This window comes from Siniperca chuatsi, linkage group LG8 (assembly GCF_020085105.1).
Source record: "Siniperca chuatsi isolate FFG_IHB_CAS linkage group LG8, ASM2008510v1, whole genome shotgun sequence".
Classification (NCBI taxonomy): Eukaryota; Metazoa; Chordata; class Actinopteri; order Centrarchiformes; family Sinipercidae; genus Siniperca; species Siniperca chuatsi.
In genome coordinates, this window is record NC_058049.1 from 22,773,885 (window position 1) to 22,797,565 (window position 23,681).

General features: G+C 39.0%; 2 protein-coding genes and 1 long non-coding RNA gene across 4 annotated transcripts; 2 read left to right on the top strand and 1 right to left on the bottom strand.

Annotated features, from left to right (window-relative positions):
* Positions 1-277: 277 nt before the first annotated feature.
* phf6 (PHD finger protein 6) lies at positions 278-7,929 on the bottom strand. 2 transcript variants are annotated; one of them, XM_044204254.1, is made up of 11 exons: positions 7,772-7,929; positions 5,431-5,592; positions 4,758-4,859; positions 3,318-3,451; positions 3,160-3,206; positions 2,614-2,774; positions 2,366-2,509; positions 2,144-2,248; positions 1,924-2,057; positions 1,282-1,411; positions 278-1,110 (listed from the first exon to the last, which is right to left on the bottom strand). In XM_044204254.1, the coding sequence occupies exons 2-10, from the start codon at positions 5,560-5,562 to the stop codon at positions 1,282-1,284; spliced, it is 1,089 nt and encodes a 362-aa protein (XP_044060189.1). In that variant the 5' UTR covers positions 5,563-5,592; positions 7,772-7,929; the 3' UTR covers positions 278-1,110. The 2 variants fall into 2 exon arrangements, with proteins under 2 accessions (XP_044060189.1, XP_044060188.1); XM_044204253.1 differs by having other exon boundaries at positions 3,160-3,227.
* Positions 7,930-10,133: 2,204 nt separating this feature from the next.
* On the top strand, positions 10,134-17,031 carry cab39l1 (calcium binding protein 39, like 1). The gene is made up of 9 exons (XM_044204270.1): positions 10,134-10,513; positions 11,090-11,237; positions 11,347-11,511; positions 11,704-11,822; positions 12,675-12,843; positions 12,932-12,991; positions 13,074-13,139; positions 13,270-13,413; positions 13,616-17,031. Exons 2-9 carry the CDS (start codon positions 11,121-11,123, stop codon positions 13,805-13,807), a joined length of 1,032 nt encoding a protein of 343 aa, XP_044060205.1. The 5' UTR covers positions 10,134-10,513; positions 11,090-11,120; the 3' UTR covers positions 13,808-17,031.
* Positions 17,032-18,748: 1,717 nt separating this feature from the next.
* LOC122879815 lies at positions 18,749-23,462 on the top strand. Its single transcript, XR_006378794.1, has 2 exons — positions 18,749-19,154; positions 21,880-23,462. It is a non-coding gene; the product is annotated as an uncharacterized LOC122879815 (long non-coding RNA).
* The last annotated feature ends 219 nt before the right edge of the window (positions 23,463-23,681 follow it).

Here is a 23,681-nt window from a genome sequence, read left to right on the forward strand (position 1 = left end):
AATGTAAATAAATTAAATGCACAAATGTATCTATACAAAGTACTTTAATGTCAGAAGGAATGCTCCAGGTGGGAGCATGTTAGGCCTGACTGCGGATGGAGAGCGAACGGCTACGGTGGTCTGACTTCATGACATTGCAGCTAGTGTGACATTCCTCACTCTTCAAACCTCACCAGAAAATCTTCACCTTTAACACCCTGTAACCAGCCATGAGTGCTGCTTTGTGTTTTGAGTACCCTATGGACACGCTTTCAAATGAAAGAATTCACTCAGTAAATGTGTAAAATAAAATATTTTCTATTTCCAATCATTCATGGATACATTTGTAGAGATACAAGTAAAAGTACATCAAACAAAGTCAAGCCATCTCTTCTAAAGAGCTCTACTTTGCCCTTTAGCAGCTAAATAAAAAAATGCCACCTTTAACAGTGGGAAAATCCAAGTGCATGCTGGCAAAACTTGTAATTGTGACTGTTTGAAATCCAGATATTCAAAATTACTCATGATGATAATACAGTAGCAAAATATTACATATCAAGAAAGAAAGGCTAATATGAAATGAAAAGAGTATTCTTAAGACGTGATTACAGAAACAAGGTAATCAAACTGCACAACTTGATAGAGAGACTAGTAACAAACAGACCCCTCTTAAAAGTGAGTCCTTTAGAAGCTAAGGAAGAGCAAGAATGTATCGATTTCAGCAAGTGTGGGTCATGTCATCTGTGGGGACATGGGCAGTGAGTGACAATCAAAAGATCAGTCCGTCGGCTCTTATTCACGGTAATAATACATGTATTTGAAACTGAGCCCACAACTGACTCTCGGGAAAGACTAGCCACGGCTTTTCCTGATCCTGCAGCAGTCCAGTGCTCTGCAGAGTACCACCAGTCTGTGAAAAGCTCATCTAGTCAACTCAAAAAAGGGTCTCATGACGAAGAAGATGTCTGGTGCACATTGGGACAGCATGTCCATTTACTGGAAGAAACCGTATGAAGGACTCGAGGGAGCTCGTAGACCTTGTGAGTAGGCTTAGATTTAGTATAAAAAAATATGTCTCCCTCGTCTTTGAGTTCTTCTGTTTTCACCCCACGTCACATCCATCAGGCCAACCTGTAAGAACAGCATCAATGAAATGACAGGAAATGTTTAAACTCCATTTATTTCAATTCCACTGCAGCTATAGGAAAACACTGAAACCTCATGTTTGACATCAAATGTGGACATTTTTAACATTTTAACAATAGTTTCTGTGTGCAACAACCATAACCACTAACAACGTACCTAGTTCCCATTCACTTGCGTTGACAGTGTACCTCCGTGGTCGATTGCTGCCCTCTCTCTACTGCGATTCTCTCGTTCCTCATCTTCCTCATCCCTCTCCTCGTTGCCACTGTGGTTCTTACAGTATAGTCTAAAAAACACACACAAACACAGGAGGGCTTGTAAGTAACAAAATACAGTAATATAAGGCAAGCCATTTGTAGTTTTTCTGCACAGCTCTAATGCAAACCAGTGATCACTTTAAAAGTCTGATGTGGTTCAGTCAAGGTGTAAAGACTTAGAGCTAACGGTACCCTAAGGACTTTTTACACAATGTTTTTACGAGTGGGTCTCCGTTTTCTTTGTATTATGCACGTGCAGGAGGATGCTCATGCACACACGCGAGCCACGCAATACACATTCCAGCTGCTAGTTTCACGCTATTCCACTGATCAACAGCTGGCGGAGGTAACACTCAAAGCAACGTAACAAAAAAGTGCAAATGATTTTGTGGCAACAATTACTGTAAATATAAAAGAGAAAATCTCCAATTAAAAAAATACGTAATACAATATTAGTCTAAAGTTGTCTAAATGTGGTTGTGAAGCGAAAGCATTTTTTTTTTTTACTGAAAATGTGTTTATCTGTAGAAGATAAGCTCACTTGTAGATGCCACGCGCCATGTTTTCAATGTACTTGGCTTTGTCCTGCATGCCGCAATGATAGTGGTAGGTCTTCACACAGGCCTTGATTTCACACCCAATGGTAGCGCCCAACTGAGTGCAGAGCGTGCATTTCTGGAAAAACAACAAAAACAATTTGTTTTTGTCAAAAATGATAGTAATTTTTAAACAGTTTTTAAAAGTTAGACAAATCTTCTCACCATTCTTTTCCCCCTCTTGATTTCCTGGATGACTGTTTTCACATCAAAGTTTCCAAATTCAGCCCGTGATGTAGTGGTCAGCTGCACCGTCCCCGATGAGAAAAGCTGGAAGGGATCATGGATTACAGAAAGATGCAAGTGAAGTGGTAGTACTGTAAATGCAGCACAAAGTGTTCTGCAACATGTTGCACAAACAGGCATTGCCACACAATACAATCTTACCATGCACTTGTAGTGAGCAGCCACTTTTTTGGAGTTATCGGTATGAAGCATGCCCCTCGTTTCATTCTCTTCCTCACCAGCGTGACAAAAGCCACAGCGCTGGCCGCCATCTCCTGGGCTGGCCCGAAGAGGTGACCTGTCCCGCTAGAACACACAGAGCAACACTCAAAAACAGAGGGCGCATACGGCCAAGAGACCATTCAAGGACGTTTCACAGACTGCTTTCGTGACCAGACGCGTTGCCTTACATGGGAGGAACTCTCCTCGTCTGCGGCCTGCGAGGAGGTGGAGCGGGTGTCTTCCGATTGGCCGCGAGATCCGACCTTGGCTCTCCCCTTTTCAAACCTTCCTCTGCCCCTACTTTGTGGAGGCGATGAGTCTGAATCATTGGCCACACCTCCCTCTTCATCTAATGACAAAACAACAGTCATGATTAGGACCAGTTTTTCTGTTTAGAATAAATGAATGAAACGAATGAATTTGAGACTAAAATCAGATCAAGAAGTTAAAAATCAGACTAAATGTCGAGCACAAAGCAGATAATTGGGGCGACTGCTGTAAGAGCATGTTTTGGAGTAGTAATAGAATTTATCATTACAACACATTTCACAATGATATATAAATCGACAATCATCACCTTGAAAATATTATGGTTATGTACATTACAAACAACTGAAATTCATGGGGTCTAAGTGTTGTTTGTATTTGTGTTGTAACTGAAAGGGAAAACAGGTATCCAGCTGTAAATCCAATCATCCACGTAGTGATATAACACATGTTAGAGCAGACTTTACCTTGAATGCCGTCCTGAGAAGCATCCCGGTGTTTGCGACAGTAAACGCTGCGTTTGGGAGCAAAAGAACTATATTTTAATTGAATTTAACCTGAATGAAGAATTTCTCTATTTATTGTAGATGAATGTGCAGAAGAGTCCAAAGGCAAAGTGACTTACAGGTAAATCCCTTGTGAGGGATTCTCTTTGATCTGGGCTTTGTCCTTCACAGCGCAATAATAGTGATACGTCCTCCGGCACGTCTTAACGTCACAGCCGATAGTTGCACCCGGTCGGTGACATGAAGAACACATCTGACGGGGGAAAGAAACTGATCAACATCTTTCAAGAAAATGGCCAAGCACATGCAGTTCCACAGCCTTTGATATTCTTTCAAAATAGCTGACAACTAGTAATATGAATTGTCAATTAGTAATGTGAAATGTGATTTTATGATGTGGGTCTGAATAATAATTTCTCTCCAAAGATCATGGGGCCCTGACAGACATAACTGTCTGAAAGGCCATATGCAAATGTCACAAAACGATCATCCCTGTGGGGAAAATCTGACTGGTGCAGGGAAAATCTAATTAAATTCAGCAGGGAAGACGGCATTGAAGCAGACAACAAGATTATAAAAAAGCAGAAAACAGCAGAGAGAGCTAAATATTAATAGCACGCAAAAAAATTTTTAAACATTTTTAAATTCATGCGAAGATAAATTACCCATATTTATGATTATTTTTCATTTGTTAGCACCAAAAAACACTCTTCAATATAGATTTCACAAAATAAAAGTATTGGTATATAAATTAAACATACTACTTAGAGATATGTGTATAATTAAACACTGTACCTGTAAATATATGGATAATCTTTTACAGAATAGTATAAAAGTTTCATATATCATGGTGTGCCAGAACCTCTATGAAAACGTAACTACAAATATAATGTGTGTGAAACTGTTATTAATGTACAGCCAATATTCATGCTGTGCAAATTAAATTAGAGATGCTGCTAATTAGATTCACTTGCATTTCAGCATCAGACAAACATGAAGAAAAAATAAAAATAAAAACACATTCAAGTGCAGCGCAGTCTTACAGACAGCTGCACTGCATCCTGTTAACACTCAGTGTCTGACATACACATACATATTGCCGGCATTAGAACAGTTAGAACGTCTCATGGAAAACCCATCTTCTTATTTAATAGTTTGTCGGATTGAGGAATGAGCCACGACCTGTTCATTCTAACATTAGATGGAAAACGCTGTTATTCCTCACTTAAACGTGCGATGAAACATGAGAGGGATCGGATGTCAGCTAATATCCGTGTCATTCTGTATACATGCACACTCAATAAAACAGCAGTGTATAAAAAAAAAAGATCATCATTACTTATTGTTAGTCACATAAAGCAGCTACTGCATATTCTCATGTATGTACAGTGTTTGGATGTGTGGTACTGTTAACAACTGTTAACCTCAACAAGTAATATACACTTAAATTTAAATACATTTCTGGGAACACAGTCCCAAAGCTCAACCTGGTGGCCTTAGAACACTCCTTCTCCACTCCTGTCATTACTGGTACACTGAGAGGGACAGTGGGTACTTACCAATTTATTTCCCCTCTTGATCTCCTTTTTCACATCCTCAATGGAAAATCCTCCGATGTTTTCACTGTCTGAGTGAGACGTGACCAGGGCAGAGGAGAAAAGCTGCATAGGACATTTATTTAAAAAATATATATATATAAAAATTGGTTTGTGCAGTCTTTTCAAATGATGATGAAGATGATGATATGTGCATTTTCATGTCCCTCGACTACTGCTTAGACACCATTTTCCACACTCAAGTGAGGGTTAACATAGATTTCACGTGTTTTACTAGCATCAGTCATAAAATCTTGCATTTGCCATTTTTTATTTGGCCACATTTTTGAGTGTTATGTCAGAGGCTGGCGAGCAGCTTTTTCTCAACCTGGAGGTCAGGATCACCCAGGGGACAACAGACAAATTGGAGCCTTTCAAAAATATTTATGGGAGATAAACAAATTTATGATGTCTGTTTTTTCAGTTTCTCTTTTTTTTTTTGCTTTATGAAATGCAGAATGATTTTTTTGTAGGCTTCCCCTTATAAACAAATGAAATAACATTAAAAAAAACATAAAATCCAATTGTTTTTTGGCTGAACTGTTTCTGTATGTGTGAGAAGGGTTGCAAGTGAGCATGACTTTCTCTCAGAAAGAATCACAGGCAGAAAAGGCTGAGAACAATGTGCTCTCCTCACCATGCACTTATGGTGGGCTGCCACCTTCTGGCTATCAGACACTAGCAGCTGCCCGCACTCCTTGTCCCGGTTGGTTCTGCAGAAGGCACATTTAAGCAGCCGCGCTGCAGCTCCTTTCCTCTGTCCTGACATGACCAAAGGCTTTTTTGTTTGCCCAAGATTCTAATGAAAAGAAATACAACAACAACAAAAAAAACACCACAAATATGTTAAGGTGAGAACGACAAGATAACTTTGCATAACACGAGCTGGTAGATCCTTTTAAATAGATATTATCAAAGCAGTTATAAAAACAATTGTCCACTCAACCATCCAGTAACACTGCCATGCCCTCTATAATATCATTATAACAGCTTTCATACACATTGATGCATTCGTCATACATCTAGCTCATAATCACAGCTCTGATTCAGACTTTTAAATGCATACAGTGTGTAGGTGATGCCCAGAGTCCTTGGCAATGTAGATAAATAATGAGTGATGAAAATTATGGCCCGACATATTAGCAGTAAGGTAATATGACAACAGAATTTTCAGTTATTAATGTGTCCATATAACTATAGATAACCATGTGTAAATCTGCTTAACTTTCCATAGTAAGGGTTGCCAAACGTCCCTTACAGATTTAGTTATTGAAGAGTAAACTGTGTTCTGGAAATCAAGTCCTTTCACCAACTACATGTGAGGATTGGGAAATAATGAATAAAACACTTTGGAAAGGGGCCATTCAAAACTTGTTCCCAGAAACAGCTGGAAACAAAACTTTGACTCGACTACTACTGCAAGTAACTCCAAAACAGAGCAACGAAAGTCACAAAAGAAGGGGCCTGTGTCCTAAAAACACCAGCCTCTGATGGATCACACATGGGGCCCAGACATTTGTTGCAGGACTACAATTTGATACTTTGTCAACTTCTGATCCTAGTTAACTTTGGTTGACTGTGCTATGGAAAGTTTCTGATGGCCTGAAGTAGGAATACCAAAATCCACTGAGCTGTAATTGCTGACCAATGCCAGATGCCAATGCATTTTGTGAGATCCTGCTTATGTTAGAGGAGGGTAATCAATAATGTTGTTTATGTTTCATCGTTAAATGTGGCAGTTGCAGACAATATGGGCACAACACAGGCTGGCAATTAACGACATTCACCAGTCATCCCAGATCTAAAATCAGATGAAGCCCCCCCATGAGTAGTTTTTCTGCAAATGATGCAACATGTTTCCCATTTTGTATTCACAGTCAGCTCCAATATTCTACCACATATCGTCTGCCCCAACTTGCAGCCATTCCATTCTCTAAAAAAAATATTATTCAGTGGAAATTTGCTATTTTAGACTGTATTGCCTGCTGTGATAAGCAGTGAAGACATACACATTACCAGGAGCTGGGATGACTTACATATTAGTATTGTTACTATATCATTTTCAGATGCATTTTAATTAAACATTTTAGATGTGTATTAATCAATATTTCCTTGAAAACCATGCAAGATTGGTTGCAACCCCATCAGTGAGTAGAGGAGTAGATCAAACCCGCAAACGTGTGCAGTCATTTCCAGAGATAGTCTGTTTGATGTTGTCCATAATGCGCTCCAGGCGCCACAGATGCATTAAATATGAGGATTAAAAAGACCTATTCAATCTTTAATAGTCCAACAACGAAAGTGGGTGTTTTTAAAATCACAATAGCTGTGTGCTGCGACGCCTTGATAGAGCCATTACAGCCATGATAGCAGGGCCAGGATTTCACTGCGGCGGCTACAGCGGTGGAGCCAGCGTGTAAACACACAATACTGTCCATGTAAATACCACTAAATATCCTTTATTTCACCCTCTGCTCTTCACTGCTATGCTCACACATCACAATCCTGTACTACATGGCGATGTTGTGGTCGATTTGTGACAAGAACAAGTGAAACATAAAAAGTACCTAAAATTTCTCTTACAAAGTTTTGAATTAAAGGGGGTGTGTGTCTCTTTCTCTACCAAACTAGCTATAACTGAAAACAATTTCCACTATGAACATCTCAACGCCCCGAAATCTCTCCCAGGGCCTTTTCATGCAGGAAAATAAAGGTCGGTGGTAGGAAAATATGACACTTCGACATTATGTTTCTGCTGGAACCCGAATAACTGCGAATATTTCCCTTTAAATGTGGGAAATTATCATGACAGGCGCGGGTCTTCGCAAACCGTTTCGAAGTAAAGAGCGCCATACGTGATGTATCCCTGTGAAAAGAGAGCAACTCAGCTTGTACGCCAGCAATACGGCCTGAAACGACAATAGGCCATAAAACACAACGGCTATCACCCAGCCGCTGATACACAGCTCACATCTTACCTGCTAATAAAATCTTATCACGCTGAGACGGTAGAAAAGATGGAAAAGTGTTCCGAGCAGTGACTGTGTTTCTTTCCGTCCTTCAGAACTGATCGTGAGCTTTTCACACTAGCATCAAGCTAGCTACAACGTCCGCTACAGCAGGACTTCCGGGTGTTGCTTTCAAAATAAAGGTCTTGCTAACGAACGTATGTTGCAATGTTTCAAACGTGAAAAGATGCAGGTCAGAGTACATAGGAAACCAAAGTGCTTTACAAAAATATCTAATGAAAGTGACAAATTTTGAAGTGTCAATATCCCTAAAGCAGATATTACCTATGGGCGGGCACGGCTGGCAATGTTTCATGCAGATTTAAAAGAGATTTGACAAACACCAGTGTTATGTCACATTTTAATTAAAATAAGAGTTGTTGCAGCTAATTTCAGATCAATTTGTTGATTTGACATAAAATCCTTAAAAAATAGACAAAAGACAAAGACTTGACCAAAGCTGGTTTATTAGGGGGCCCGATTAGCTGCAGGTTCAGAGTGTGGCAAGTAGTTTTGGGTAATTTAGTTGATTGCAGATTTGTTATAAATGTTACAAATTTGTTACAAATGTTACAAATTTGCACCACTTTAGTATCAGCTAATGCAGGTCCACACAGGTCTCAAGATTAAGTAATATCTCATCTTGAGGCCCTGTCCTGGAGGGGCCCTTATTATTTTAGTTTTGATTGTGCTCAGAGGGTGCATCTTTATGTTTAAAAAAAGTTGATTTAATGGGGTTCCATTAAGTAAGCTTCCATGTATAGACTTCTGTGTGATATGTACTTAACTTGGAAGATACATGCACGATGCACAGTGGGTGTTGTGGTCAATAGGGGCCCAACAGCAAAGTTTTGGCACTTAACAGGTTAAATCTGGCCACAGACTTAACAGGTGAGCACAAGAATGGACATTGCAGTACCAAGTTGGAAAACAGATATTATTTTATTATGGTATTTATCATTTAGAGTAATTGACAGCAGACCCAAGATTGATCCTTGTGGAACACCAACAATTTAGGACTTGAGTTGAAGCCATTGGCAGCAATAGTTTGAACTCTACTACAAAGATGTGACTTGAACCAGCTGTAAGAAGATTCATCAAAACCAGTGGACACCCAACCCCCAGCTCATTTAACAAAGTGTTGTAATAAATGGTATCAAAAGCCTCAGAAAGATGTACACAGAGTGCTTTTAATCAAGCAAGTCAACAATAACATCCAGAATGTCAGTGACAGCAGTTATTGTTTTATGACCAGGTCTAAAGCTTGACTGCTGTAGGTGAAGGACATTATTATCCTCCAGAAAGGCTGGTAGTTGTGAGTTGACCAGTGAGTCTAGGATTTTAGACAGACAGGACAGTCAGGGCAGGACAGCCATCACCTTTGTGTAATGGAACTGCCTGGGCCATAGTTGCTAAACTCCACAAACCACCACATAAATTTGTAAAATGAGCTCCAAAAAAACAGAAAGCATTATTAACAGGGTTGCCATTCAGAGATCGTTTGTATAAATAACAACACAGAGAGAAGCATAATGTGATGTAATGAGCACAAACCTTCTGATGCTTTTCAAATTCTTTTCAACATCTGGATTGGTTTATTGTATGTTCGGAGAATGCCGAGGGGTGATTTCAACCCACAATGCCTGTTGGTGGGAGCATGATGGTGAATCGATAATGATGTAGTCATATGGGAGCCATAAGGACCAAAAATGTTCAACAAGGTTATACTATTTAGCATGTTATGCAAGTTTGGATCAGAACAGCAATTACATTGGCCAGCAAAAACGTGTGTGATACCACTGTGGTGGGTGGTTTCCTGACCAAATTGAGTTGCCTTGCTGAGACAATGTGAAATGTTTTTAAAGGGACTGTTCATCCCAAATCAAAAATGCATATTTTTCCTCTTACCTGTAGTGCTATTTATCCATCCATATGTTGCACTGATGTTGAAGACTTGATAAAGAACATGACTAATAACTCTAATGCTAATAAGTATAGATATTCTCCTGTTCTTTACAAATGATACTTTTTCACTCTACGATTGTTTATAAAAGTTAAACTCCATACACATAAGATGAAAAGGGCTGTCTCTAAGCCTACATAACCTACTGGATTTCTGAACTACATTTTTTTGTCTTATCTTTTCTCGAGAATTTAGATGCACTTGATTATAGTTACAGGGCAGTCCGGCAGAGGGGGCTTCCCGTGTAGTCTACAATCTGTCCACCCACACGACATTTACGAGCCCTGAAACATGCGCACCTACAGCACAGAGGGAGTTTCCACAGCTTCGCTTTGGTCAAAGTGATTGGCTAAAATTAGTGGCAGTCATTTTGTAAAGCAAAACATACCCGCCCAGCGTCCCCAGGATGAGGAGAGGACGAGAGTTTCAACAGAAGAGAAGGGAAATGAAGTTGTCAGCCAGACCAGCCCAGCAACTCTCTCTTTACATCTAGACAGCTAGCAAGTTGACAGGCGGTCACGAGTAGCGAAATTTACATGAAATATCACAGCTATGAAGGTCGTCCGTTGGAGCAACTTGTAGCTACAATTAGTACACGTTATATAGCTACAGCCACAGATCTCAGATAACGTTACAGACATTTCAAACTAGCGTTACAGTGGAAAAAGAAAGTGGTGAAAACTTGCTAGCCTGCCAGCTAACCTTTTAGCCACCGAGCCTCCTTCAGCATCAAAACTAGAGTTCACTCGGTGAGTCTTGACAGCCTGAACTGAATATTTCAGATGTGTTGTGTGTATTTTCCACGCTACTCGCTGTCTACGCACTGACGCTAGTTTGCTTGTTTCTTGCTAACTTACAGCTAACAGTTAACTAGGTCACACGCTAGCTCAACTTTGCTGATGAATATTGCTGTAACGTTGACATTTTTGCTCCGTTATATCCTCGTTTCGGTTGCAAAGTCAGCGTTTTATTCTGCTGGGCTAATGTGAACTTGGAGAAACTAATGATCCAGGCCAAACACACCGTATAAGTGTTACTTTAGCGCTAACGTTAATGTACCCACATTATCTTTGAAAACTTCAACTAATGTAACGTTAGCAACGTTAGCTAGCTGTTCGTGTTATGGCCTTTTAAACCTGTAACGTTAACTCAGTAGTTTACTTTTGAGTGTCGATTTTAAGTCAGACAGTGCAACTAACTTAGCTGTATCCTTGCTTTCTTCAGGTGAGAACTTTTCAGACATTTCCTGATGCAAAGAGGTACAGGAAGTTGAATTGCTTTACTTGAAAATCATAGTTATTTGAAACAGTGCTTTCTTTCATCAGAGATTTGGGCTTGGATTACCAGTCTTCAGTCATGCCTTTTCCTTTTGGGAAGTCTCAGAAGAATCCAGCTGAAATAGTGAGGAGTTTAAAGGAGAATGTGGCATACATGGAAAAGCTGGATGCTGGAGACAGCAAAAAGTGTGAAAAGGTCAGCAATGTTTTTTTTATTTTATTCTGAATGTCTCATATTTGAAATTTGGGTCTTATTCTTAACACCAACTGCTGGTCATAGTTATGAACTGTTTTCCATAAATAAGATTGCAGAGGAGGTGTCCAAAAATCTGGCTTCACTGAAGGAGGTACTTAGTGGAACAGGTGACAAGGAGCCTCAGACCGAAGCAGTGGCTCAGCTTGCACAAGAGCTGTACAACACCAACCTCCTCATTGCTCTCATTGCAAACCTGCAGAGGATTGATTTTGAGGTGGGGAAAATGTACTTATTTCTGCAATGACTTTGTGTGTAAAAAATATTGATCACTTTGTGCAGACACCAAACAGTCAGTGGATGTGTGTATGCCTGATTAGAACATCTATGCCCAAAGCAAAAATGTCTTTGCATATCATTAGCACCCAGTCAGTCATTTGCCCAAGTGCTTTTTTTTTTTTTATAACAGGGGAAGAAGGATGTGGTTCATTTGTTCAGCAATATTGTAAGGCGTCAGATTGGCACCCGTACACCCACGGTAGAATACATCTCTACACACCCACAGATTCTCTTCATGCTTCTGAATGGGTAAGTTCATTTTTTCAGGCTACAGAAACTCTGTAATTCATACATGTTTGATGTGAGTGCTGTATATGCACACTTACATATATTAAAGGCAAGTACATCCTTAGATACTCTTTAAACTGTAACCAAATTATGTTGTTATTTTTTTGGTAAATGTACTAATTTTACCAAAACTCTTACCCTCAACATGCCTCGTCTTTTTCTACATTACCCAGTATGTGTTTCAACAAAGCCCAAAGGAACGAGCATGAACTTGTTGCATTCACCTGTGGGTTACACATGTACATGGAGAGAGTGATACCAGAGTGCTGGTTTTACAGCTCTAAACACTGAGTCATCCTGCCTACTCAAAGAGCAACATGTCTTGCTGCTGCACTGCATTATGGTCAATTGAGGCTGCTGTTTGTGGATCAAATGCTATCTTTGCCAATTGCCACTTCTGTAATGAATTTTCTCCTCCTGTGTTTTTGAACTTTGTTTCAAAATGTCATGTTTATAAAGACAACCAGTTCAGTTTGATTTGTAAGAGATGGACATCAGAACCTGACATTTAACGTCAATGTGTTAGATGATTCTCCTGCTAATAAATTCCCTTGTAGGTGCATGGCGAATTGTCTGCATGGTGCCAGCTATCTTCAGGCACAGCAAAAATGCCTCACCATAGAAAATGAGGCCTAGAGATGTAAAGTTCATCAGTTCAAATACAAATTTAATGCCAGATTAACAGTGTTAAAAGTGATTAGGGTGGATTTTCCTTTAAGTGACTTTGATTATTTGTTGTTTTTCTTGCTACATCTACAGTGTTTGTTTTATAACTGGCCTATGTTGAATTCTGATTATGCAAATGACGTGCAGATATGAGAGTGCAGAAGTGGCTCTGAACTGTGGAATGATGCTGAGAGAGTGCCTGCGTCACGAGCCTTTGGCACGGACGGTGCTCTTCTCTGAAGACTTCTACAGCTTCTTCCGTTACGTTGAGCTCTCAACCTTTGACATCGCCTCAGACGCTTTTGCCTCATTCAAGGTACACTTCCATATTTTTTTTTCTGTTTCCAGCATCTTCATACTAACAGTTTTTATCTAATATTTTGATCTCTTCTATTCCCTCTCAGGATCTCCTCACAAGACACAAGATCATGTGTGCAGATTTTCTGGAGAACAATTATGACAGGGTGAGCTTTCTAGTGTGGATTTTGATCTTTAATTGAAAGAATGATCATGCTGTGCCTAACAAACTTTTAAAATGTCTATCAGGTGTTTACAGAATACGAGAAGCTCCTGCATTCTGACAACTACGTCACCAAACGACAGTCTTTGAAGGTAAAAGCTCCACTGCTCTGTCAAATCAAAATCATTGTTAAACCTTTATTTGAGCTACAGATAGTGTAACTGACATGCTCACTCACCCGAATTTAACAAGGTCTTAATTAAATTATATGCTATTTTTCAGCTTCTTGGGGAACTTCTCCTGGATAGACACAACTTCACTGTCATGACAAAATACATCAGTCGGGCAGAGAACTTGAAGCTGATGATGAACATGCTAAGAGACAACAGCCGAAACATCCAGTTTGAAGCGTTCCATGTCTTCAAGGTGCTCACATAAAACGTGTATCATCAGTGCAACAATTTGCTACATATCTTTGTGGAAGAAATTTGCTAAATGCTGCTGACATTAGTTGGTAAAATATTGAAAGTGGTGATTTTAAGAGAAGTTTGGACTGATGTAGCCATCTGATTTTAGGATTAAACTTTTCAAATAGTCAGTTCACATAATGTTCTCTCTTCTTTAAAAGGTATTTGTTGCAAACCCCAACAAGACTCAGCCCGTGCTGGACATATTGCTGAAGAACCAGGCCAAACTCGTGGACTTCCTGAGCCACTTCCAGACCGACAGATCGGAGGATGAGCAGTTCTGTGATGAGAAGAACTATCTGATTAAGCAGATCCGGGACCTGAAGAGGCCCGCGGCACCGGAGGAAGCTTAAGGCGGCAGGGGCGACTGGTCCATCAGGTGGTAGATGTATAGGTGGTGGCTGGAGCTGCAGAGGGCTAAGTGAGAGTCTAAAAGACGTGGTTCTTTAAGATTTAATGATAACTACAAAATATAGGAAAAAAAGTAAAGATTACTTCATTCACTTTCTGTTTTTAGTGTGGATGTGGAGGTGATTTCCATCCAGCAATCTGAGTGGGCCAAGAACTGTTATTTAAACCATAGTGCTTCTTCTTTAGTGATAATGAAATGCATTTAGTCTGTTCTTGTAATGTCGGACCTTAAACTGTTACCTTTCCACATACATTGTTGCTGGCAGAGACCTTAGAATGACGTCACCCCATTCACAGCCAACATGAGCTCTGAGGTGTTCTTGAAAGTCTTTCTCAGAAACTTGTCTATAGTTTAGAGACTGAAAAGCTGAGGAGAAGTAAATCTATTATTTTTCTAATGTATTGTCATGGTAAACAGTTTAAAACCTACAGTAACTCTTCTCTCTGAACATTGTTTAGTCTAACTAGTTGCATAGGTTTGGTGTATTGCCTTATTGTAAGCAGTTGTATTGTACTGGGACTTCAGTGATCTTTAGAAATACGGCTTTGGCAGAGTGGCATGTGGATCATATTGGCCAGGTCAGCACATAGTAATTTTTGGTGATTAATGTGTAGTTAGGCCTTTGGTTGCATGTGTGAGGTTACAGAGGTCAGAAATGATCCTGCAGTGCTGTACTTGCCAATGCATTAGCTGGCACAGGAAGAGAAAATCAAAACCATAGAGGAATCAATTAATTGTGCTGTGATTTTGAGGCTGCGCTCAGCGAGGCTTACATGACTGAAATAGAAACAAGGCATCAGATAATGCTGCAGGGTACCAGCCATCCATTCACCGCTAACATGGACAGCCAGGATATACCAATTGATCTCACTGGGAACACTCCGTTTCATCCTCACACACTGAGCACAGATAGAAATGTTTTATTTAAAACAATGATTTAACTAACAATTACTTCATGGTGTTTTAAACTACTTGATGTACGCCATCTTAGGTATTTCTCCTTTACAGCATAAGCACTGCATAATACAAGAAATAATATTGCAGTTTACACAGAGGTGTTGCCCACATGGATGCATCATAAGTATGTTACACTGTAAATCTATTGTATTCATATGAGAACATGTGTTTTTTTTATAAATAGTTGACATGTTTTTTTTTCTTGAATCATTTTCCTCCATTTCGTTTTCATTTGACACATATTGAACATCTGCTACACTGGATTTGAGAATTGGGCAGACTAGGTAATGGAAATTTTTTATTTGACTGGAATATTTTGCTAAAACTAACTAGATCACCTTAATCTCATGTAAACAAAAGCTCCCACCCATACAGTTAGTTACTTTAACACCAAAGAATAGCCCAAAAAAGTCACTTTTTTGTATTTGGTTCTTTTCTGACATGATTATAATACATTTTAATGAAATGCACTGTAACATGCCTGTGATGCATCAGAACGCACATCCTATCAGATGTCTCCACATTGTCAGAATAACCACATGCACTGTTAAAACAAGAATGAGTTTGTTTTGGATGATGAGCACTGAATTTATTGAGTTCCTCACATGCATCACTGATTAGTTCTATTACTTTAAAAGACTTGTGTTGAAATAATTGCCTTACTTCTGCCATTGTCACTAAAATGGCATATTATGGATTTCAAGAAATACGTTGTCTGTGCGCACAGTCTTCTACTATATACCTCATGGGATCTGAGTTTGCAAATGCTGTGTTCTTTCCTTTCCATCCTAGACAAGATATTTTATTTGACAGTTTAAAATACACAACAGTGGTTCATATGCATGCCTAAACTTGAGATATATCAAACTTTAACAGGGACTGCGATCTGGTTTTCACAATGGAAAACTAGGTTTTTAAACTGAAATATTTCATTGGGTGGTGCCACACAAACGTTAATTCATAATGAATTGCAGTGTGGTACCTTGTAATGAACGTTGCCTTATTTAAAGACATTTAATGGATTGTGCTGATTATGTAAAATTCCAGACCTCTGAATTTGTTTTTAAACCAAAGTCAATATGAAAAGGTAAAATGTACATTTCAAGTCCCAAATGCATTACTAGTTCATTTCTCAGATCCACGTCTAGTGTAGCATAGGTTTATCACCAACTGCATTATGCTCCAATGTGATCCTGTGAGTGTAAATATATATTTTAATAGAGATCATTAGGCTACACTCAGTTTTTCAGTTGTGGTTAATTGGCTTTATTTTTTTTTATTTTTTTAAATCACTGTTTGGTACACTGCACCAGATAGCCACAGGGTCAGCATCAGGCCTTTACGGATCCATAGAATAATTTGGGAACTCTGCTGTGAATGTGGTCCATTATGCATAAGTAGACTGAAGTCCTACACACAGTGCACTGTCATGTACTCAGTTTATGAAAGAAAGTTTGTCTGAAAGTGTGTTTGAGTTTCTGAAAATATCCTGATGGTGATCAACTTTTCAACTCCTTTGTAATTATTTATTGTGAAACACAATTTTCCAAACCCGTATTAATGAGTTTGACTAAACCCACATACACAGTAGTCCTTATGAATATATCATATATATCATTATGACCACAAACAAACACACAGCTTACTGACAAACTGAAATTACATAACAGGCTGTCCTCTGTAATAATATCCAAGATTACTGGACTGTTGTGTAACAAAATAAAATCAATTTTTAAAAGAACAAATCCAAGATAATTTATAACTGGGTGTCTAAATGTGCATACAAACTTTCTTGAAATTTGAGTCCAGTCATGACGTGCACTTTGGGAAGGACATGCTGTACACAGTCCTCCCATCAGAGGGAGCTGAGGGAGCAACAATTGGCACCTTGTATTAGTTGTGCAAACAAAGCATTTCATGTTTCTGTAACCCTACCTCTAATTATGAATATATAAATCACTGGCAATATTATGTAAACATCAACAAAAAGATTCCTTAAGATCAAAACTATATATTTCATAATTTAGAGTTTTCTGTTTAAATATTTGTTGTGCTTTACGTTTTTACTCTGTTGCCTTCTCTTTTTCCCTTCTCTTTCCACACTCTGGATATTGTCTTTATTTACCATGGGAGCAAATTATGTGTACATAACTTTATAAAAGATAAAAGTGTGAAAGCGTTCATGAAAATAAATTTTATGGCAATTTATTTTTGTGTGGCCTCAACAGTTAAATTGACTGACACTCCTGTTAGTTTTGTTTGATCTGTTAGGACAAAACAACTTAATCATTATGACTGGCACATGTAGTTTGACTTCACATAATTACCAGCATAGCTCCACCCAACATCCACCTAAACCGAGGTCTAATCAGCCAGAATAAGTGACAACACCTGTCTAGGTGTGCAAAGCCTGTAAGAAGTAAGGGGATACCATTCAGTAGCCTGGGGATTCAATTCTAAAGTTTATCTAGACAAATAATGTGTGTGTTTAATTGATCTTAGAGATCACCACTTTGGTTTAGTGTTTGGTGTGAAATGAGATTAAAATGGCAGCTGAGTTTGTGAGAAAACAATTTCCCTTTGCTCAGTTATTAAGAGAGAGTTCCATGTAGAAAGTTACTCCACTGATCTCTGTCCAGTTTCACTCCAGACACAGTGAAAGCAATCTCTAATACTGACTGAAGTCTCCTGCATATCATCTGTGCAAGCTATGCAAACTCCTTTGGTATAACTATGGCCTAGTGTTCAAGTGATTAGTTGATCAACAGGATCATTTTTATGATAAATGTATCGTTAAAGTAATTTATTAAGCAAAACCAACAAACATGATGGTCATACAGAGGATTTGCTGTTTTTCTCTGTTGTATATGCTTGTAATTCAAATATTGTTGAGCATGGAAGGTCATTCCTGACCTTTTGGGAACAGTACATGTAACAATCTTAAACTTAAAAAGGGACTTAATGAATACTTGTGGGTTAGTTTGACAAAACAAACAATTTAAACACATCACGCTGGGCTCTGGGAAATTCCGGTGGGTATTTTTTTTGAAAATGTTCTGACATTTTGTAGACTTAAATGATGAATCAAATAATAATCGAACGATAAATTCATCATGAAATACATTGTTAGTTGATGAGTGGAAGGATATCTGCTTAACTTGTATACACTGAAATGCAGCTTTATCTCCATCTTGTCAAACTCGTTTATCCAATGGTGCCAATGAATATTGCTAAAAATAACTCCTCCTCCCAGTTGTAAGAGTGTGGAGCAGTAATATCAGCCCAGTTCAAAGCACTGGGACACATTCCATCCTCCCAGGAGGTATCCAACATGAGGCCTGTTCAATAGGCTGGCTGCCTATTGTCAGTGTGGAGGCCAATCATAATCCCTGCAAACTTACTTAAACCAAAAAAAAAAAAAACATCATTATGACTCCCCTTATTGCAAATAAGCCCAAAATGTTACTGACCATAATTGACCCTCTTCCTCTGTAGCTGGCAGGCTTCACGAGATCAAACACACTGGGTGAAAAAAAATGATGTGGAAATGGTGCAGCTGCAGTTTTCTTTCCCTTAAGCTCCATCACTCACAGCCCATAGAAGCAGAGAAAAGCAGTATGGGGAAGTAGGTTAAAGTTCAATCAGTGAAGAAGGCACGCAAGGCAGCGCTGCAGCCCGTTCCCACAGTGGAGGAAGTGCCACCATGCTCTGGAAAGGCTCTGCGTTGTTGTTGGTGAGAATCTCAGTAAACTTCCCTGTTGCAAAAACAATGTTAGTGAGCGATATCTGTCTGCATGTGTGGAGGGACGTGCTCCTGCAGGCAGAGCAGAGGGCTCTGTGGGGGCAGGGTTTACAGGGGTTAAAGGTCACAAGCATCCTGGGTTTCTTTGACCAGCAAAGCGCAGAATGGATGAGCGAGGTGGGTTCATGAAACTATCCGCTGTCCGGTTTGGGTTTGCAAATTCTGAGTTTGCAGGAGATTTTTTTTTTTTCTGGGGGAGTGCGCACCAGAAGAAAAGTCTTTATATTTGATGCCAAACAAACAAACAAACAAACAAACAAACAAACACGAGGAATCCCATGTTTGTGAGAGGGTTGAAGGACGACATCCGCAAAGATCGCGTCGCCTGCGCTCCTCTCCCCACCCATACAAAGAGAAAAACAACAGAAAAGATGCTCTCACGATTTCATGCACGACAGAACTTTTTGTTTGTGCAAAGAGGGCTGCACAGGGCACAACATCTGCGGGCTGAGGTACGGAGCGATATTGGACTTTTCTGCGTGATGGGTAGCAATCCGTTCAATTGAACAAACCTCAACGCAAACCAAAGGTAGGCTGTCTGCAGCTTTTCCTCTTTATTCCACTACACATTAACGCACGTGGCCAATATATCTCTTAAGAAGTGTTTGTTTTCGTTTCTAAAAGTTTTAATATTCTGAAACGTGTTTTTAGTTTTGGTCATTTCGCTTTATCGGACTGTTGGTTCGTTAAAGGGAAATAGGGAGCGTCTTGTGCACTAATCTTAATGCATATTATGTCTTTTTTTTTATATAGATAATTTGAATAGTCAAACTTAATGTATTTTGTTCTTCAGGAGTCACAATAGCTTGCTTTGTTTAATAATAAAAATAATAATAGGCCTACGTGTTATTTGTATAGCGCTTTAAAAGGTACTCACAGACACTTTATATGGTAGAAAAGACACTAACAAAACCAGCAAAAGCAATATCAAGTTTCTTATAGTTGGTTTGCTAGGCTTGGTTAGGTGTATCCCTACAAACAAAATGTGGTTGTGGCAACGTACAATTAACGTCCTCTATTGGTATCGTAACGTCTGCTCTACGTATCAAATTACGTTGTATTAACGTAAAAACGTAAGACCAGGGCCCCGTCGCTGCGACGTCACAAAACAACGTTGTGGATACGTTACAACTACGTTCTAAAAACGTTACATTTGACGTGGTAATATAATAACCTTACCCCAACGTTGTGATTACGTCGGTAGACGGTCATGACACAACGAATCCGTCCGTCATCACGTTATAGATTTACGTTGCTGAGACGTCGTTTACACTTCCTTAATACGTTATTTACCTTTCTACAACATTGCTGATTGGTCACTTACTTACTAAACCCTGACCATACACTTAGATTTTGTGTATTAAAAAAGGTACATCATGGTGTTTTGTAATTTAATCTCTATACTATCCTCCCAATGAAATGCCATTGCTCCTGTAATTCATGATACTCAGTGCAAAAGTAAAGAAAATACACATATCAAGCCCAAATGCCATTGAGATCAGGTGCAAGTTTCATTTCTAGGTAGGCGATATGTGCTGCAGCCAGCATAATTATTGTACAGAGGAAGAGACACATACATACAAAACTAGATACAGAAACAACATAAAAAAGGCGACTTGCACCAGTGCAACGTCCAAAGCAGGTCCCCCAAAGCATAAGTGCTAGTATAATATACAGTACCTCTCATCACCATAATCATCACCTCTACCATCATAAGCATCAAAGGCAGCATATTGACATGTCTACCTCCTCCCTAGTATATTTCTTATAAAATGATGTCATCGGCATTATTGCAATTTCTTGACATGTCAGCAGATTAAAGTGCACAAGAACTAAAGGACTACACCCAAAACTGCTTGTCAGTCAATGAGTTCAACATTGTCAGTGTTGAGTCTTTTTGTCTTTTTCAAGCGGCAAGCTACATTTCAGTAAGAAACCCCACATATTAAAACAGGACATTGGCAGGCATTAGCAAGTTAAATTTAAGGCTTTTGCCACACAAGTAAGCACATGCAAGTTGTAGTCTTAGCTACTTGACATTTCTACAATTATCTAAACGACCACATTGACATTTGTCCAAATGTTTATTTTGGTCCAAGAAAAGGACACATTGCAGACTTTTATCACCATGATATATTCTGTCATGATGTATTAGACAGCTGTATGAACAAAAATACATTTGAGACAATTTAGACTTGCAAGGACTTGCAAATATTCTTTAAGCGCTATGATTTGCAGATTAGACCCAAACTCTATACAGTTCCAAATCATACCTCCCAAATTCACAGGCCTCCAGTGCATTGGTCTACCTGGAATACAGTCACTCTTGTCTCAGGCAGGTCTTGAGTGAGGAGGGCTGGACCTCGGACGCTTCACTGGGGGAACGGTCATAAGGCTAGGTGTGGGAGCTGAAAGGATATAAAACTGGACCAAGTACGAAACCTAACTCCAAAGCGGACGGGAAAGACTCAGTCAACAGCACCAAGACAGATGGTGCAGCCTGAGAAGTGTGCTTCATGCCCATTCTACTCCCAAAGTGTATAAAATTCTACTCTGGTCACTGCGACCACATGCATAAACTCATTAACTCAGTTCTATAGACTAGATATTATATAGCTTATAGAAAAAGCCCTGATATTGTAAGATGGAGCCTGGAAGTTTAAACTCCCTCTTCGTGCGTGCTTTGCATGGACAGCCGGTGAAACCTGTTTCAGCCTACAAACATGACGCATGAAGTGAAAAGTATGGCCTGTATTTAGCATCGATAGACTGTTGCACATTGGAAGAACACAGTGGCACAAAATTGAAAATACAAGTATTGATAAATCAAAATTTCAGTTATGTCCATAATCAGCAGTCAATAAGAAAAACACAAAAGTCATTATCAAGTCATCCAGTTTCAAGGGAATTCTATTTTCCCACAATGTTTCAAGATCTTATTAAACTGTGATGTAACCTTTGAATGGTGGAAAGTAACTATTTACTTAAATACTTTTAGTAGCCTGCAAGTATGTTACTTTTTATACTTCTTCTACATTTGCACTCTAGATTTCAGAGGGAATTCAATACGTTTTTACTCCGCTACATTTATCTGACAGCAGATTATTTTGCAGAGTAAGACCATTAAACAAATGAAACTACTAAATGAAACTACCCAGATATATACAGTAGCCTATATGCAGCATGTAGTCATTCTCCAATAATGAGTTGTAGGATCAGTTTACGTTTGTCACTCTTAGTTGATTTTTGTTTAGTTTCAGATGGTCCGGACTGGAAGTGTCATGCCTGGAGGAGGAGTTGGAAGTAATCCTGTACATCGCCTGCCTCTCTTATGGTCCTCCAGCTAAGGTGCATCTAGTGTAGTTAGTGGAGTAGTACAGTATCTACTGCCCTAGTTGCTCCTTCTGGCTGGAGGGCTTGTTCTTTTTCAGGATCTGAAAAAACTGCCGAAAACTGCTTCATCTCTGTGATGAAATGCCTCATGCCTTCCTTTTTAGAACATGAATAGTTCTGTAAGTTAGACGTCTTCGTATTAGCTAGAGCCAACGTGTTGTAGCCTTTTTTTTCTTTTTCTTTTTATTCACAGAAACCTTCACTGATAATGGACAGACGGAAGTAGTGCAGAGCAGATTAATCTTAAAAACGGTAATAAAAATAAGAAAACAAACAATAACTTGCTTAAAGGACAGCAGCAAAAGACACCAGGTCAGTGCCCCAAGAGTGCATGTATACACAATGTAAAATACATGTGTACAACATAATTTGTCTTTTTCATCATCATTTCACCGTGCAGATACATTGTTTACATTTAGCTTTTGGACAGGAGGGTGATTGCTGTCGGTGTGTATCGTATTTATCAGTGTGCTCGTGCACAGGTCTTTCCCCTCAGACATCTTTAGTGACTCGAGACTTTCTGACTCTTAAGCTGAACATGTTGACTTGGCAGTTCCAAAGTGCTCACAGTGCAGGTAGTACACACGGATCTACTGCAGTTTGTGCACTTCAGGTACTGCTGCTCACCTCCCCTCATACATCAGGCTGCTTAAACTTGAAGGTGGAGCTGTGGTGGGTTTACAGCGAGTTTTGTTGGTTTGCTCTCAGCTTGTTCCAGCCTGTGCTGTGCAAATCCATGCAAAGCTCTCTGTTTCTCAGACACGCAGCCAAAGGAAGAGATATGGGTTTTGTTTGCTGTTGTACTGAGCTTCAATGAACACTTGAAAGGCTTAAAAATTGTATTCACCGCAGGCACAAGAGAGCCACTCTGTGTGTCGTCGCCCCCGCAGTCATGTTAAGGCATATTAAAGTTAAGTTTCTTTGGCGTTGCTGTTTGTCTCACTGTTTTCAGGTGGGTGACTTCACTATTTCATTACTTGACAAAATGAAAGAAATTGCACAATATCCATCTGCAGTCCGCCAGACTACACAGCTACACATTTATTATCTTTTATTATACTAATTTGTGTACAGAGAAACGGTTAAGATAGATGTGCTTTTCTCTGGCTTAATGAACTGAGTTGCAAATGTTGGCCTCTCTGGTGTCTGACATGCAGGCTGGACACTTGGTGGCAGCATTTCAACTTTATTGGCTCTTTGGAGCTGAGTGGAAGTAAAATAACTGTCCACTCAAGATGAGAGAAGAAGATGAAGAAATAATCAATGTAAAATAAAATGCTATTATTATGTTATTAAATTAGATTCATGTATATATTGGAGCTAAGAGGAGACTGTTAATGTTCACCTTTGCTTGGTTTTTACAGATTTCAGAGTGTTCCACGTGCTCTGTGTACACTTTCTCCATGTGGCTAAATAATAAATAAAAGCTCATTTTCAGATCATATCCCACGCTTATGTGTCATTTCCACTGTAATATATATATATATATATATATATATATATATATATATATATATATATATATATATATATATATATATATATATATATATATATATATATATATATATATATATATATATATATATATATATATATATATATATATATATATATATATATATATATATATATATATATATATATATATATATATACACAC

Coding starts and splice junctions, on each gene's coding strand:
- cab39l1 (XM_044204270.1), top strand. CDS start 11,121: ATGCCTTTTCCTTTTGGGAAGTCTCAGAAGAATCCAGCTGAAATAGTG. Junction 12,844..12,931: donor ACGCTTTTGCCTCATTCAAG/GTACACTTCCAT, acceptor ATTCCCTCTCAG/GATCTCCTCACAAGACACAA. Junction 13,140..13,269: donor CCAAACGACAGTCTTTGAAG/GTAAAAGCTCCA, acceptor GCTATTTTTCAG/CTTCTTGGGGAACTTCTCCT.
- phf6 (XM_044204253.1), bottom strand. CDS start 5,562: ATGTCAGGACAGAGGAAAGGAGCTGCAGCGCGGCTGCTTAAATGTGCC. Junction 4,860..5,430: donor CAGCCCACCATAAGTGCATG/GTGAGGAGAGCA, acceptor TGTCCTATGCAG/CTTTTCTCCTCTGCCCTGGT. Junction 2,249..2,365: donor CTGCTCACTACAAGTGCATG/GTAAGATTGTAT, acceptor GATCCCTTCCAG/CTTTTCTCATCGGGGACGGT.